Source organism: Taudactylus pleione, unplaced genomic scaffold (genome assembly GCF_031769625.1).
Source record: "Taudactylus pleione unplaced genomic scaffold, aTauple2 ptg000444l, whole genome shotgun sequence".
NCBI classification, from domain to species: domain Eukaryota; kingdom Metazoa; phylum Chordata; class Amphibia; order Anura; family Myobatrachidae; genus Taudactylus; species Taudactylus pleione.
The window spans coordinates 216,255-230,068 of record NW_028284846.1 but is presented as its reverse complement, the minus strand read 5'-3'; the positions used below and the strand labels follow the sequence as shown (position 1 = coordinate 230,068).

The window sequence follows — 13,814 nt, the reverse complement described above, 5'->3', positions numbered from 1 at the left end:
TCCCCTGTTCATTTCCACCATAGTGATTCCTAGCTCCCCTCATAATTTCCACCATAGTGATTCCTAGCTCCCCTCTTAATTTCCAGCACAGTAATGCATAGTGCCATCTCTTCATTTCCAGCACAGTAATACATAGCGTCACCTCTTCATTTCCAGCACAGTAATGCATAGTGCCTCCTCTTCATTTCTAGCGTAGTGATCCCTAGCTCCCCTCTTCATTTCCAGCGTAGTGATCCCTAGCTCCCCTCTTCATTTCCACCATAGTGATTCCTAGCTCCCCTCTTCATTTCCAGCACAGTAATGCATAGTGCCATCTCTTCATTTCCAGCACAGTAATACATAGCGTCACCTCTTCATTTCCAGCACAGTAATGCATAGTGCCTCCTCTTCATTTCCAGCGTAGTGATCCCTAGCTCCCCTCTTCATTTCCAGCGTAGTGATCCCTAGCTCCCCTCTTCATTTCCACCATAGTGATTCCTAGCTCCCCTCTTCATTTCCAGCACAGTAATGCATAGTGCCATCTCTTCATTTCCAGCACAGTAATACATAGCGTCACCTCTTCATTTCCAGCACAGTAATGCATAGTGCCTCCTCTTCATTTCCAGCGTAGTGATCTCTAGCTCCCCTCTTCATTTCCAGCGTAGTGATCCCTAACTCCCCTCTTCATTTCCACCATAGTGATCCCTAGCTCCCCTCTTCATTTTCAGCGTAGTGATCCCTAGCTCCCCTATTCATTTCCAGCGTAGTGATCCCTAGTTCCCATCATCATTTCCAGTGTAGTGATCCCTAACTCCCCTCTTCATTTCCAGCGTAGTGATCCCTAGTTCCCATCATCATTTCCAGTGTAGTGATCCCTAACTCCCCTCTTCATTTCCAGCGTAGTGCTTCTTAGCTTCCCTCTTCATTTCCAGCGTAGTGATCCCTAGCTCCCATCTTCATTTCCAGCGTAGTGATCCCTAGCTCCAATCTTCATTTCCAGCACAGCAATGCATAGTGCCTCCTCTTCATTTCCAGCGTAGTGATCCCTAGCTCCCCTCTTCATTTCCACCATAGTGATTCCTAGCTCCCCTCTTAATTTCCAGCACAGTAATACATAGCGTCACCTCTTCATTTCCAGCACAGTAATGCATAGTGCCTCCTCTTCATTTCCAGCGTAGTGATCCCTAGCTCCCCTCTTCATTTCCAGCGTAGTGATCCCTAGCTCCCCTCTTCATTTCCAGTGTAGTGATCCCTAGCTCCCCTCTTCATTTCCACCATAGTGATTCCTAGCTCCCCTCTTCATTTCCAGCGTAGTGATCCCTAGCTCCAATCTTCATTTCCAGCGTAGTGATCCCTAGCTCCCCTCTTCATTTCCAGCGTAGTGATTCTTAGCTCCCCTCTTCATTTGCAGCGTAGTGATCAACAGCGCCACCTCTTCATTTCCAGCACAGTAATGCATAGTGCCTCCTCTTCATTTCCACCATAGTGATCCCTAGCTCCCCTCTTCAATCACAGCAGAGTGCACCCCAGTGCTTCCTCTTCATTTACAGTATAGTGATCCCTAGCTTCCCTGTTCATTTCCAGCATAGTGATCTTCCGTGACCCTTCACATTTCCATCGTAGTAGTGCACAGCACCTCCTCTTCATTTCCAGCATAGTGATCTTCCGTGACCCTTCACATTTCCATCGTAGTAGTGCACAGCACCTCCTCTTCATTTCCAGCATAGTGAATCTCATAATCTCTTCATTTACAGCAAGTGATCCCCACACACTTTATAGCGCAATCCTCCTTTTTTTCTATGAAACCATGTGCACCCACCAATCCTTTCTCCTGCAGAAATTCTCCCATTACCCACACTAACATATGTACAAAAGCAGATGTAGCCTAACATTCCCTATCCCAAAATTTACACCAGGAAATTTACTTTGTGCTCTAATAAATTTATTATATAATATAATCTATTTGCAGGAACCCAGAAGATATGTCCTCATCCCCTGGCCAAGGTAAGAGACCTGATTTATGAACAGTGATAGCAAATCAGCTCCTAGAGCATTTTGGACTTTGTTGGGTGAAAGTGCCCCAGTTACTACTGAGGACTACAGATTTCAGCTAGCTTGGGTGTCAGACTCAGAGTGGGATCCTGACACCCAAACTGGGTAAGAAATCCTGCTTTGTCATGTGTATGTTCAACAATCTGTAGGGACTCGCTCTACGGCCATCCTGAGCCCCATGTACCGCAGCCTCCTGATGGATCCTGGCTCTGCTGAGCACTATATTCTCAATGTCCTTACAGGATACACATGGGGAACAATGACCATATTGTATCAGGAAGCTGGAGAAACGCTGTCAAACCACCATACTCTTTCATGGAAAGTGGACCACTCCTGTTAGCACTAGCCTGCATTAGTACACCCAGTCTCTCGCAGTTCTTGCCATATGTATAATGTATAATACACATGGAGACAAAGAAGCTTGCTGTAATATTCTTGTTAGGTGAAGTTGAATCCTCAGCCTGGAGAACATCTATGTAACATGTGCCCTCCTTTTGCTGCAACATGTGTTTTTTTTTTTTATTTTTTTTTTTTTAAGAGATTATTTTGTTATATGTTAACTGTACTCTGCAAAACTTGTAAAGCTGCCTATACATGCATCTATTTGGATTAGTCAGGGTCTGGATCTGCTTAAGATAGATTAGGAAAATATTTCTAATTTTTGAACGGTTTATTTGTGAGAAGCTAAAAGCAGATATAACAATGATTCCAACATTGACTTTGCAGCTGTTATTCGAAGATCATCATCTATGTCATATGTAGATGGACAGGTTGGGACTTGGCCCAAAGAAAAAAGGTAAGAAAATTGAGCAATTATCATAGGGAACTTGTTGGACATAAACAAATCTGGTATGTCAATTATGACAAGTATGTATATTAAACTGCCTTCAATGTGGGGTTTGGGTACGATATCCTGGTAGTGGGATCCTGATGGTCAAAATGCAGCCAAATTTTAGTGATTATTCTAACTCCCTTCCGCAGCCTAACCCTAACTTCCCACTTCGGCAGCCTAACCCTCCCCCTAGTGCCCAACCCTAATACTCACCATTGGGATTTGTCAGTATTTTGACCGTCAAATTGGTCGCCTTCGAGATTCTGACTGCACCATAAATGTAGACGTTACAGGATAGAGCAGGGGTTCCCAACCACGGTCCTCAAGGCACACTAACAGTCCAGGTTTTAGGGATAGCCATGCTTGAGCACAAGTGAGTTTATTATAAGCCGCTTAAGTATGATGGCCTCCGTGTGTTTGCATAATTTGTTAGCCACCTATAGATTCCTTCATCATTACCTCTTAATACTTAATAAAATAAAGACGCTACACACCATAGCTGGCAGGAAGAAGGTCCAAATTTTATTTATCACTTCCATAAAGTTGGTGGCCTAGGATAAGCAATTGCAAACTGTACTACTCAAAATTTGGTCAACCAAGTGGGTAATCCTACCCACGGATTGGGTTCCTCCAATCCCACTGATCGTGAAGTCAGCCAAAAACTCCTCTCTCGCTACGCAGTGTAAAGTCCGTATCTAGACTCGTGCACCGCTTCGTTTTGGGAGGAGCCTTCACGATCTTCAAAATCAATGGGGGCCGTGACAATCACCTCAGCACTGCTGCATACACCGGCATAGGTGTCACACATCGACGTAGGTGCCCGCTGCCCGTTGCTAGGCAGACAAGCCAAATCACTTTCAAAATCACTACACGGCCCCCGGAGGACATATCATCCTCGCACCACATGATTGTCATTGTAACTTTATTATGATTTAGTTTGCAATTGCGTTTCCCGTCACAGCTAGAGCCTCTTTAGGAACTAGCCCGTCACCAACTTACCGCCTACTCCCCGCCCTCTGCTAGTAGATTCTCTATCAACCAGGCCATTCCGTAGTCTGACAGATGTACTCCATCCGCCCTGTATAGTGATTCCAGCGAAGCCACTATTCGAGGGTGCCTAATCACCCTACCTCCTAAGTTGGTTATGAATTTGCATATTATCATATTTACCTTCCACCCTGTCCTAAGCATAGCTGGGCCTGCTGCTGCTTGCCACTGCCTTCTAGGAACTATGTTTGACCAAACTAGAAGTGTGTCTGGCCAACATGAGTGTACCTTGCTTATGTCTATTTTAATTGCCCTAACTAGGCTCCAGAAACTTGTCTTGCCCAAGTCGTTTCCCCCCAAGTGTAATATTATCTTCCTTGGATATCCGTATTGCCTAGCTGCCCTAGCAATTTCTGTGTCTAGTTGTTACCACTTCATTCCTCTCCTTCCCAACCACCTGATCCGACCCGACTGTCTCTCTGCAGTTTGCACTAAACCATTCTCCCTTACATATCTCTCCGCCCAGAAGATAAAAGAATGCCCCAGGATCCAGGTGTCTCCGCCACTGTGCGACTCTGAAATTTGGAAAAAACATGTCAGTAACATTGCACAAAACTTTCAACCCCTCTTCCTTTGTTCTAACTACAACTAATACGTGCTCACTTGAGGTTCAAGACCCTTGAAGGGGGTGAAAACAAAAACCTCATGTCTAGAGCCAATTGGAGAAGTTAGAATTTTATAGCGACATGAGTAAAAATAAAACCCCTCTCAGAGGTACATCCCCTCACTTCACCCGAAATCATGATGAGTGTGAGTCCACATCTGCCTATTTCCCCGGTCTAATGTAACTCCTGTAACTGTTTCCCTTCATAAAGTTTGTGGCCTAGGGAAAAAAAACAGTTGCAAACTGGTCTACTCAAATTTGGTCAACCGAGTGGGTAATTCTACCCATGGATTGGGTTCTTCCAATCCCACTGATCGTGAAGTCAGCAAAACTCCTCCTTCACTACGCAGTGCAAAGTCCGTATTTAGACTCGTGCACAGCTGTCCTTCGTTTTGGAAGGAGCCTTCACGATCTCCAATATTAATGGGGGCCGTGACAATCACCACAGCATTGCTGCATACACCGGCATAGGTGTCACCCATCGACGTAGGTACCCACTGCCCGTTGCTAGGCAGACGAGCCAAATAACTTGCAAAATCACTACACGGCCCCCCGAGGACATATCATCCCCGCAACACATGATTATCATTGTAACTGTATGATGATTTAGTTTGCAACTGCATTTCCCATACCACCAATCTGCCTGATCCGTTCTGGACCTTTCAATTTTACATAGCACTCTTGCTTCCCTGATCATGATACTAACGTAAAGCAAAACTCTGTTGTGTGACTTTCTGAATGTTGCCACCAATTCTTCCATCCTGACAGCCCCGAAGTAGGCAAATTAAAAAAGTTAAACCACCTGGCCATTTCTCACCCGCTACTACACAGCTTTAGAACTATGTAATGTGATGGCAGTTGGAGTGGCATATTTCCTTGTTCTCATGTTATGCCAGTGCCATACCCTGATTTGTTAGAGACTTGTGAACTGTGGAAATCATTCCCAACTCCTGATCATTTCTGGTACAGCCACCCACACAAAGCCAGTGGAAAAAGGCACCCCTATGGGGTTTCTAGCAACCCTGCAACTCAAACCCACCAATGTTAACTTCCGGTACCTTTGAGATCAGAAAACCTTCGGTGATGTCCTTCTTACCTCTCAAGTTCATGGACCAACACCTATGAATGACCTGAATTGTAATTTTACCAGATGTAATCTAATATAACCCGACTTCTGGTTTTACCTAGATTCGCCTCGTGAAACTGCACTTTCCCACTGAAATCTCGACAACATGTCCTCTATCTGACCCAACATAGTATATAGCCATGACACTCTGTATGTTTTCTTGTACACATAGTGATTTTTTCATTAATTATTAAAGCAAAAAGGCCTCATATTTGCTGCCTCAAAGATTGCACAGTTTGTACTGTGGGCTGGAACTGTTATTGGCAGATTATTTCTACCATGATACACAATCACCCCAGTTATATATTGGTATACTATAGCCTGTGGTTAATCCCCATTCTATTATATGTGAGCATAGCCACTACCAGACAGACCTCACCACCTGCTTTACACTCCTGTATGCCCACCACAGTTTGCTTTGTAAGAATGTCAGTGTCAGCAAAGCTGTGAGAATCAGATTATAGAAAACCCTGATTCATATTTTAGTACAGAGAATGAGGAGCTGAGCTGTAGAGATTTCTGCGGATGAGAACAAGGGGGGGAGGACATTTTAGCTGGGAGCTCCAGCATTTCTATGAGGGGTTCGTTGGTCCCGTGAGGATTCAAATTATACCCAGCCAAGACAATGAGCCCGCTTAATGATGGGGAGAATCCTCCAGCCCGCAGTGGCCTGTAAGTAGGAAGATAGTGAATAAACACTGTGGCTAAGCTAAATATGTAGACTGTCCACGAAAGGAAAGCAGGGGGCTGGTAGACCTAAGTAAGACCTAAGTAAGAGGAAATGCTGTATAGGGATGAGGTCTGCTTGCTTTGGCATCTTCTGTTTGGCCCCAATATCTACCCCTTACCACTGAAACTGTACTCATGCATTTGTGCCTGTTCTGCACTCTGCGGAACACCAAGCACATGAGCTTTCCTAGGTAGTTGGTAGACCGAGTTGGGTTACCAGAGCTTATATACCCAGGCAATACGTAATAATCCAAGATTTGCACATGATCATACTCACAATCTAGATTGGGAAATATGCTGCCAGCATGTGCCCCCATGAGCCAGCCAGGATTGAGGATCGACTACTACCCTGATTCCAGGTCTCTGTTCTTGAGTCATCCGAGGCTAAGCCGCTCCTGTACATTGTCCTGCACCTCACCTGAGGAGGCAGAAAAATTTGGGTTTGGACTGCACCAGTCTTCGTGCATAAGCAGCCACATATTAAATTTATCTAGCCTCACTTTGCGGTGCCCAGGCGTGGTCAACTGCATATACCCACACCTCTCTATATATGTATACCCATGTATAGACATACCTAAATGCCTAACTTCTATCTATATGTGTGCATTTCTATATCTATGGACATACAGCTTCCTACATGCACATATATATATATATATATATATATATATATATATATATATATATATATATATATATATATACCCACAAGCATACCCTTACATACCACTAGATTTGTACATATGTGCTCGTGCACATACACATGTATATCCCCATCTACCTAATATAAAATTGTATATATGCCCACTCATGTATATGCAATTACAATGTACCTACCTACACATACATGTCCTTCCACCTGTAAATGAATATCCATACACTATTATGCCCTACTCCAAAATAAATGGACCCATAACTCTATGTATCAATTAACATATCTAACATGTATATATACTTCATTATATATACATATACCTACATATGCCATACCTACAATATACATATCCTATATATATATATATATATATATATATATATATATACATACATATATATATATATATACATACATACATACACACACACACACACACACACACACACACACACACACACACACACACACACACGCATATATATACACATACACACACACACACACACACACGCATATATATACACATACACCTATATACCTGCTCACAGCAATGCTTACATGTACCTTATCATGCCCTCCACCTGCAGTATTTAATTATTCCTACATATATGCACTGACCCATGCGTGTCTCTCAGTGAGGGCTGTAGCTAGAGTAGTGCGGCCGGTGCCATCGCACAGGGCACCACAGGGGAGGGGGCGCTGTTTGGGCCTATCAAATTTCTGTTTATTATCATTCTTGCTTGTAGCTTCCTCTTATTTCATCCCCAGCATCTCCTGGCCTTTCTTATACCTTCCCTGACCCTTTCCCATGAAGCCAATGCCCTTTTTTGGGTGCATTATGTCCCTTTGAAAAATGAGGGGTCGCCAATGCTCTTTCTGGCAAAGGGCACCAAAAAATCTAGTGACGGCTCTGCTCTCAGTGTGGGGTTTGATCACGGTTAGGTGAGGGCTGTTTAGGAAGGAGATATATGCTGTCTTTTAGTTAAGACGTGAGAAGTTAAATGTAGTGGTGAATATAAACTGGCTGGCATCGATGGCCACTGGTTTAAAACCATTAGTAAAAATAATCGATGGTGAGCATGGATGTTTTTCCATTATTAGTTTCTGCCTCCCAATATTCCCTTGCTGGTCAAACACGTTCAACATCTGCCAATTGCTGTTTGTCAAACTATCGATGGCAGATTACTAAGCCCTGGTTAACTATGCATACGAGACGAAGAAGGCACAATTTGAATTTTTTAGGAATTCAAAGTAAAATCTACATTGTTCGCAAGAGAGCACAAAATAGGGACCAAAGAAAGCCTGCGCAGAATCATTGGGGTAGAAGACTGTCACGAATATGCCTGACTCAGGACTTTAAATTAGAGTGTGTGTTGTTATGAACAAAGGAAGGACACAGGGGGGGCTTTTAGCTTACAAGAAAACAGATGAGAAGACCACATACTGTATATTGTTATCAGACATTTGAAAAGCAAGCCACAGATAGGTGAGGACAGAGGGAGCAAAAAGTCAAATAAATATATAAGGACCTTAAATTACTAATTTTTTTAGAAAAGGGGTAGTGATGGGGACCAAGAGCTAAAGATATGTGGCACAAACTTGGTAAATGAACAAACTGAATGCTGGCCTGAAGCAATCTCCCTGCTCAGGAGGGCTCAGATTTTGTTATAAAGTGTATAATGGATGGGTCTCGCCGCCGTGCCAATGTAATTAGGCTGGTTGTTTTTATGAAATGATTTAGCGAAACAGAATGGTGGGGAGTTGCACCTACTTCCTATTAAATGCAGCAGAGGGGCTCACAGTTGCTTGGGGAAATGGCCTGACAAACTGGGACAGCGAAACAAGAGAGCACAAGGCAGTCGGGGGATGGGACATTTATGGTAAGGGCTGTTAAAGGGAACTGAATCTAACCCATAGTTTTACTACATTTACCATGATATACAGCGATTCTCAATCATGTGTGCACCGATTGTTGTTGCACAATGCAAACCTTAGTTTAACAATTCAAATTATAATGCACAGCATTTATAAAACAATACATGCAGCGATTTATGTACCAAATGCAAAACCTATCCTAACAACTTAAACTATAATACTCACCCATTATATAACAGCACTTGATGTTACAACATGCAAATGATTCTGATAAGGTAAGACTAAATGTAATAGCTATTAAGGAAGAGAGGGGCTAGGGGGGCATAAAGTTGCCTGAGCAAATGGCCTAACCAACTGGGGCTGTGTAACTAGGGAGAATCTGACCCTTAGTTACAAATTTACTACAGTACACAGCTATTCTCAGACATACTTGCAGCCATTGCTGTTACACAATGCCAACCTCAGTTTAACAATTTAAATTACGATATACAGCGATTATATAACAAACATGCAGCAATTGATGTTACCAAATGCAAACTCTAACTTATAACAATTTAAAATACAGTCCCCAGCAATTATGAAACAGCAATTGATGTTACAAGATGCAAATAACCCAGATAATGTAAGACAGTATGCAATATTTATGAAGAAAGAGACTGGGGTTAAGGGATGAAAAGTAGAAGGAAAGACTCAATATTTTTAAAGGTTTTTTTTTTTTTTTTGGAAAGGGTTGAGAGCTGGAAGGTATGGAAATAAAAGCTGAGAATTGTGGTTGGGCAGCTTAGAATGCAGATGCGCAGAGGTAAGGATTAAACCCCTAGAGAAAACAGTGTAAGCCCACAGGGGATATTTAAACAATCAGCCCAAACTAGGCCCCAGCGATTGGTACTTATCCTGTCCCATGTGATCCTGTTTCCGGAAAGATTTCTTGTAAAAGAGGATGCTGGATCCGTGCATCAGCCTTTTGTCTTTCCAAGTCGCCTCCCCTTCCATGCCCCTTGGACCTCCCTTGTCTTGAAATTCCACCTTTAACCCTGCATTTTCCTGCAGTCACTGTCCCCTGACACACTAATCGTTACTTCCTTTCATGTGTACTACAGATAGCCGAACAACTCTTACACACTATCCCCACAATCCTACAGCGCTTATCTGCATCGGAATCATTTGCAGATCCCTGCTTACGTAGTTATTTTGATTTAACCATCTGTGCACAATCATGCATATCACTAAACCAGGACTGGCCTTGAGGACCGAGGTTGGAAATCACTGGTATAGAGACAAAGCATGGTGTGATAGCCACGTGATGCAGATTTACGAAAACCAAAACTAGGAGATATATAATTTGTGCCATCACTCTATTACTGCAGGCCTCAGTTGCCTGGGTGCCTGCAGAAACAATGTAGTATCGAACACCAACGCTGTGGCACTCTCAGAACTTAATCAGCTACACGAATAAACTGGTGACACAACACCTTGTAATCTGCGTCGCCTACTTGCAAACTGTCGTCCGGATATAGAATATATATGTTATAAAATCAATCTCTCTCTCCCTCTCCCTCGCTCCCTCCCTCCCTCGCTCCCTCCCTCCTAGAAATTTTTTCCAGCTGGGTGGCATCAAGAAGTAGCCGGGAGGGGGCCTTCGCAATAATACAATGTTTTAAACCCTGCCCTTGTAATGATTTAAACTTGAAATAATATTTTATATATTAATTATTTTTAGAGGCACAGTCGTCTGATTTTGAAAAAGCTGCAAAATCTGTAGGATCTGGTCCTTTTTATACAGCTCCCAGATACTGTCCCCACTTGCAGGCTCATAAAGTGCCGGGTGGTAAGCTGTTTCTTGCCGGGTGGTGTACCCGCAAAAAACAGCATGGGGAGAACACTTATATAGATATCCTTATATAGATATCCACAAAGAAAAACCGCACACACTTAATAAACTTAGCAGGTGCTGAGGTCACATATTGTAGTATATAACATCATATTCAATTCCAAGGGTCAAAAAAATTATACCTGCACACCATTAACTTAATGCATGAAAAATAGAATGTATTAAATCACAACCATGCTTAATCGCGTTTACATAAATGCAAGTCACATCTATATATCTGTATATCCCTCTTTGGGGTTGCAATATTCTCCTTAGGGTTGATCACCCAAAAAGGCCCAAAGGCCACCATTAATTTCAGAAAATATTTATTGAACATATAGTTATTCTTGAATCTAACAACTTTTAAAATAATATACATTCAATAGAATAAAAAGCAATAAATCAACCATTCACAAGTTGATAATAAATACCAGTCTCACCTTTTTAGGTTTTACAGTAATAACCCCGTAGATATATGAAAATTTACACCAAAGTGTTTCGTCCTTAAAAGGACTTCCTCAGGGGTATTTCAAAACATTTTTCTTAGAATGATAAAACCAAGAGAATGTTCTAGCTCAAAAACAATCAACTAATTTGTTCACAGAAACCAGGTAACTCAAATTATTGTGGACCGATCCTACCACCAGCATCTCTGTGTGTATGTGAGGTGCTGGTGGTAGGATCCTCCACACTTCTAAGAAATATGTTTTGAAATACCTCTGAGGAAGTCTTTTTAAGGACGAAACGCATTGGGTGTAATTTTGCTTATATCTACCTATCTACGGGGTTATTACTGTGAAACCTAACATGGGTGTGACAGTGGTATTTATTATTAACCTGTGAATGGTTGATGTATCGCTTTTTATTCTATTGAATGTATATTATTTTAAAAGTTGTTAGATTCTAGAACAATTATATGTTCAATAACTATTTTATGATATTACTAGTGGCCTTTGGGCCTTTTTGAGTGATTTTCTTGGTGCGAGGGTCATTTTAGAGCAACCCTAAGGAGGATATTGCATGCCCAAAGAGGGATTTCCAACTTCAATCTCCAACTTTGCAAATCAAGATGGTGGTTCCGAGAATAACTCAATAGAAGATCTTTAAAGTTTGGTCCATGCAATATTGGCGCAGGACTGATTCACAACATTATTGTTTAAGGACTATTTTCATACAATCTATATTGTCCTAATTTCTATAAAGACCTTCTAAAATTATTTATTAACGTTGTAGCGCACTCTTGTTCTTGTTGGTGAAAAATTGTCTGTTGGCACTTCTAACAGAGGGCCATAAATATATGTAATTTATTTTGCTTTATTTTTTTTTTCCTTACGTGGTCCGGCACTCACTCAACAGCTACAGCTTTCCAGGGTGCTCCTTCTGACAGTGTCATAAACAGGAAAAATAATGAATGGCACTCCTGGACTGGTAATTTCAGAAATTAATCACAGACTCAGCTGGTGCAGATAATCAACGTTTCAGCGTCTGACGCTGAAACGTTAATTATCTGCAACATTGAGTCTGTGATTCATTTCTGAAACTGCCAGTCCAGGAGTGCCATTCATTATTGTGTGTATGTGTATATATATATATATATATATATATATATATATATATAACACACCCTGCAAATGGGGCTGTGCGAGTGCCTGGTCTGTGCAGAAATCTATTTAGCCTCTCCTGTACATCTGTAATCCTCTGAATAAGTGGGAAGTGCTAGCGTAGAGGAAGGTGTCTGAAATGGTGGTGTTAGACTTCAGAGTGTTCCTCAGAAGCAGCATTAGGGTATTGGGTATGCTGCTTGCTTTTTGCCGTATTGGAGACAGTTTTTAAATTAATTTATATAAAATATTTTCCAATAGAATGTTCAAATCTGAAACTTAAAAGTACATTTCTTTTTCCTCGACTAGGAGGCACAGGGATGACAATGAGTTTAGCCTGGAGAGGAGAGACTGGGCACCAAACTGTTAATGAAATGTACCCACAAGCCCACTCTCTTCTCCTCTATACCCCGCCCCAAGCCACTGGGACCTCCGTTTTGAGTTTGATGCCAAGACAGGAGCTGGGCACCGTTTTCAGAGGGGTACATAGTAGAGTTCCGCCCTTATTTTATTTAATTTTATTTGTAATAATGTTTTTACTACTTAGAGTGGGCAGTGTAAGACGTCCTATAGGACACCCTCACTGCCGCTCCACCAACCCCAGCGCCATTGGCCACAGCACTGGTGACTGGGTCAGTGACTTTGGCCGCGATCTCCTTCAGTCCTGGAGCCGCAAGCCGCAGCCGGCTCTCACCGCCGGAATAGGAGTCCTCCGGCCGGTACTGACAGTGGCTCCCGGTGTGACTGTGTTGCCCACTAGACCACCAGGAAATATTACATGGGCAGGGGCTGCTTAAAATCAGTGGCGGCCATTTCCCTGGTGTTCTGTCAGCCGGGGGAGACTGGTGCTTCCCTGTAGCCCTTCTCCCAACCCTGGGGCACACTTTCCCTCTGCAGCCAGCAAGCCCCAAGCAGATCCTCTCTCCTCCTCCTCTCACTGAGCGACATTTTACTATCATGCCTGCCTCAGCCCTGGAGAGAGAAGCTGGGGTCAAGTCTCCCCTCATAGCCTGCTCCCAGCAGCAGTGAATTTGCTCCTTCCTGCTACTTGTGGTTGGTATGTTGAGCTACATTAGCCCATATTCTGCATTCAGTGGTCTGTGTGTGTGTAAGTAAGTGTACCTTGACTGTATTCCTGTACCTGCTTTGGTTACTGTTCACCGAGGGAGCATCCCTTGCAGGGGTGAGTACGTACTGACACTGCCTAAAGACCCCTTTTTGCCTTGGCGCCCACACTTATTATTGGGGGGTGTGGGATTTTTCTACAGCTCAAGATTTCCAGAAACAAGCCTACCAGGGATGTAGGCGCTGCAGTGCACTAGTAGGAAATGTATCAATGTCATTAATTCTCAGGATCCGGTGCACGATGAGTCAGTGTCAGTTGCTTTGGGGCCTTGCAACAGGTGATTTCGCCCACGGATTCCAGCCAAGGAACGGTTTG

General features: G+C 42.8%; 1 protein-coding gene across 1 annotated transcript in view; it reads left to right on the top strand.

Annotated features, from left to right (window-relative positions):
• The window catches only part of CAMSAP2 (calmodulin regulated spectrin associated protein family member 2), a 136,976-nt gene that overhangs the window by 84,630 nt on the left and 38,532 nt on the right, over nucleotides 1-13,814 (top strand). The window contains exons 9-10 of the mRNA XM_088447898.1: nucleotides 1,949-1,983; nucleotides 2,758-2,827. Coding sequence (XP_088304024.1) covers nucleotides 1,949-1,983; nucleotides 2,758-2,827 — 105 coding nt within the window. The remainder of the gene's footprint in view (nucleotides 1-1,948; nucleotides 1,984-2,757; nucleotides 2,828-13,814) is intronic.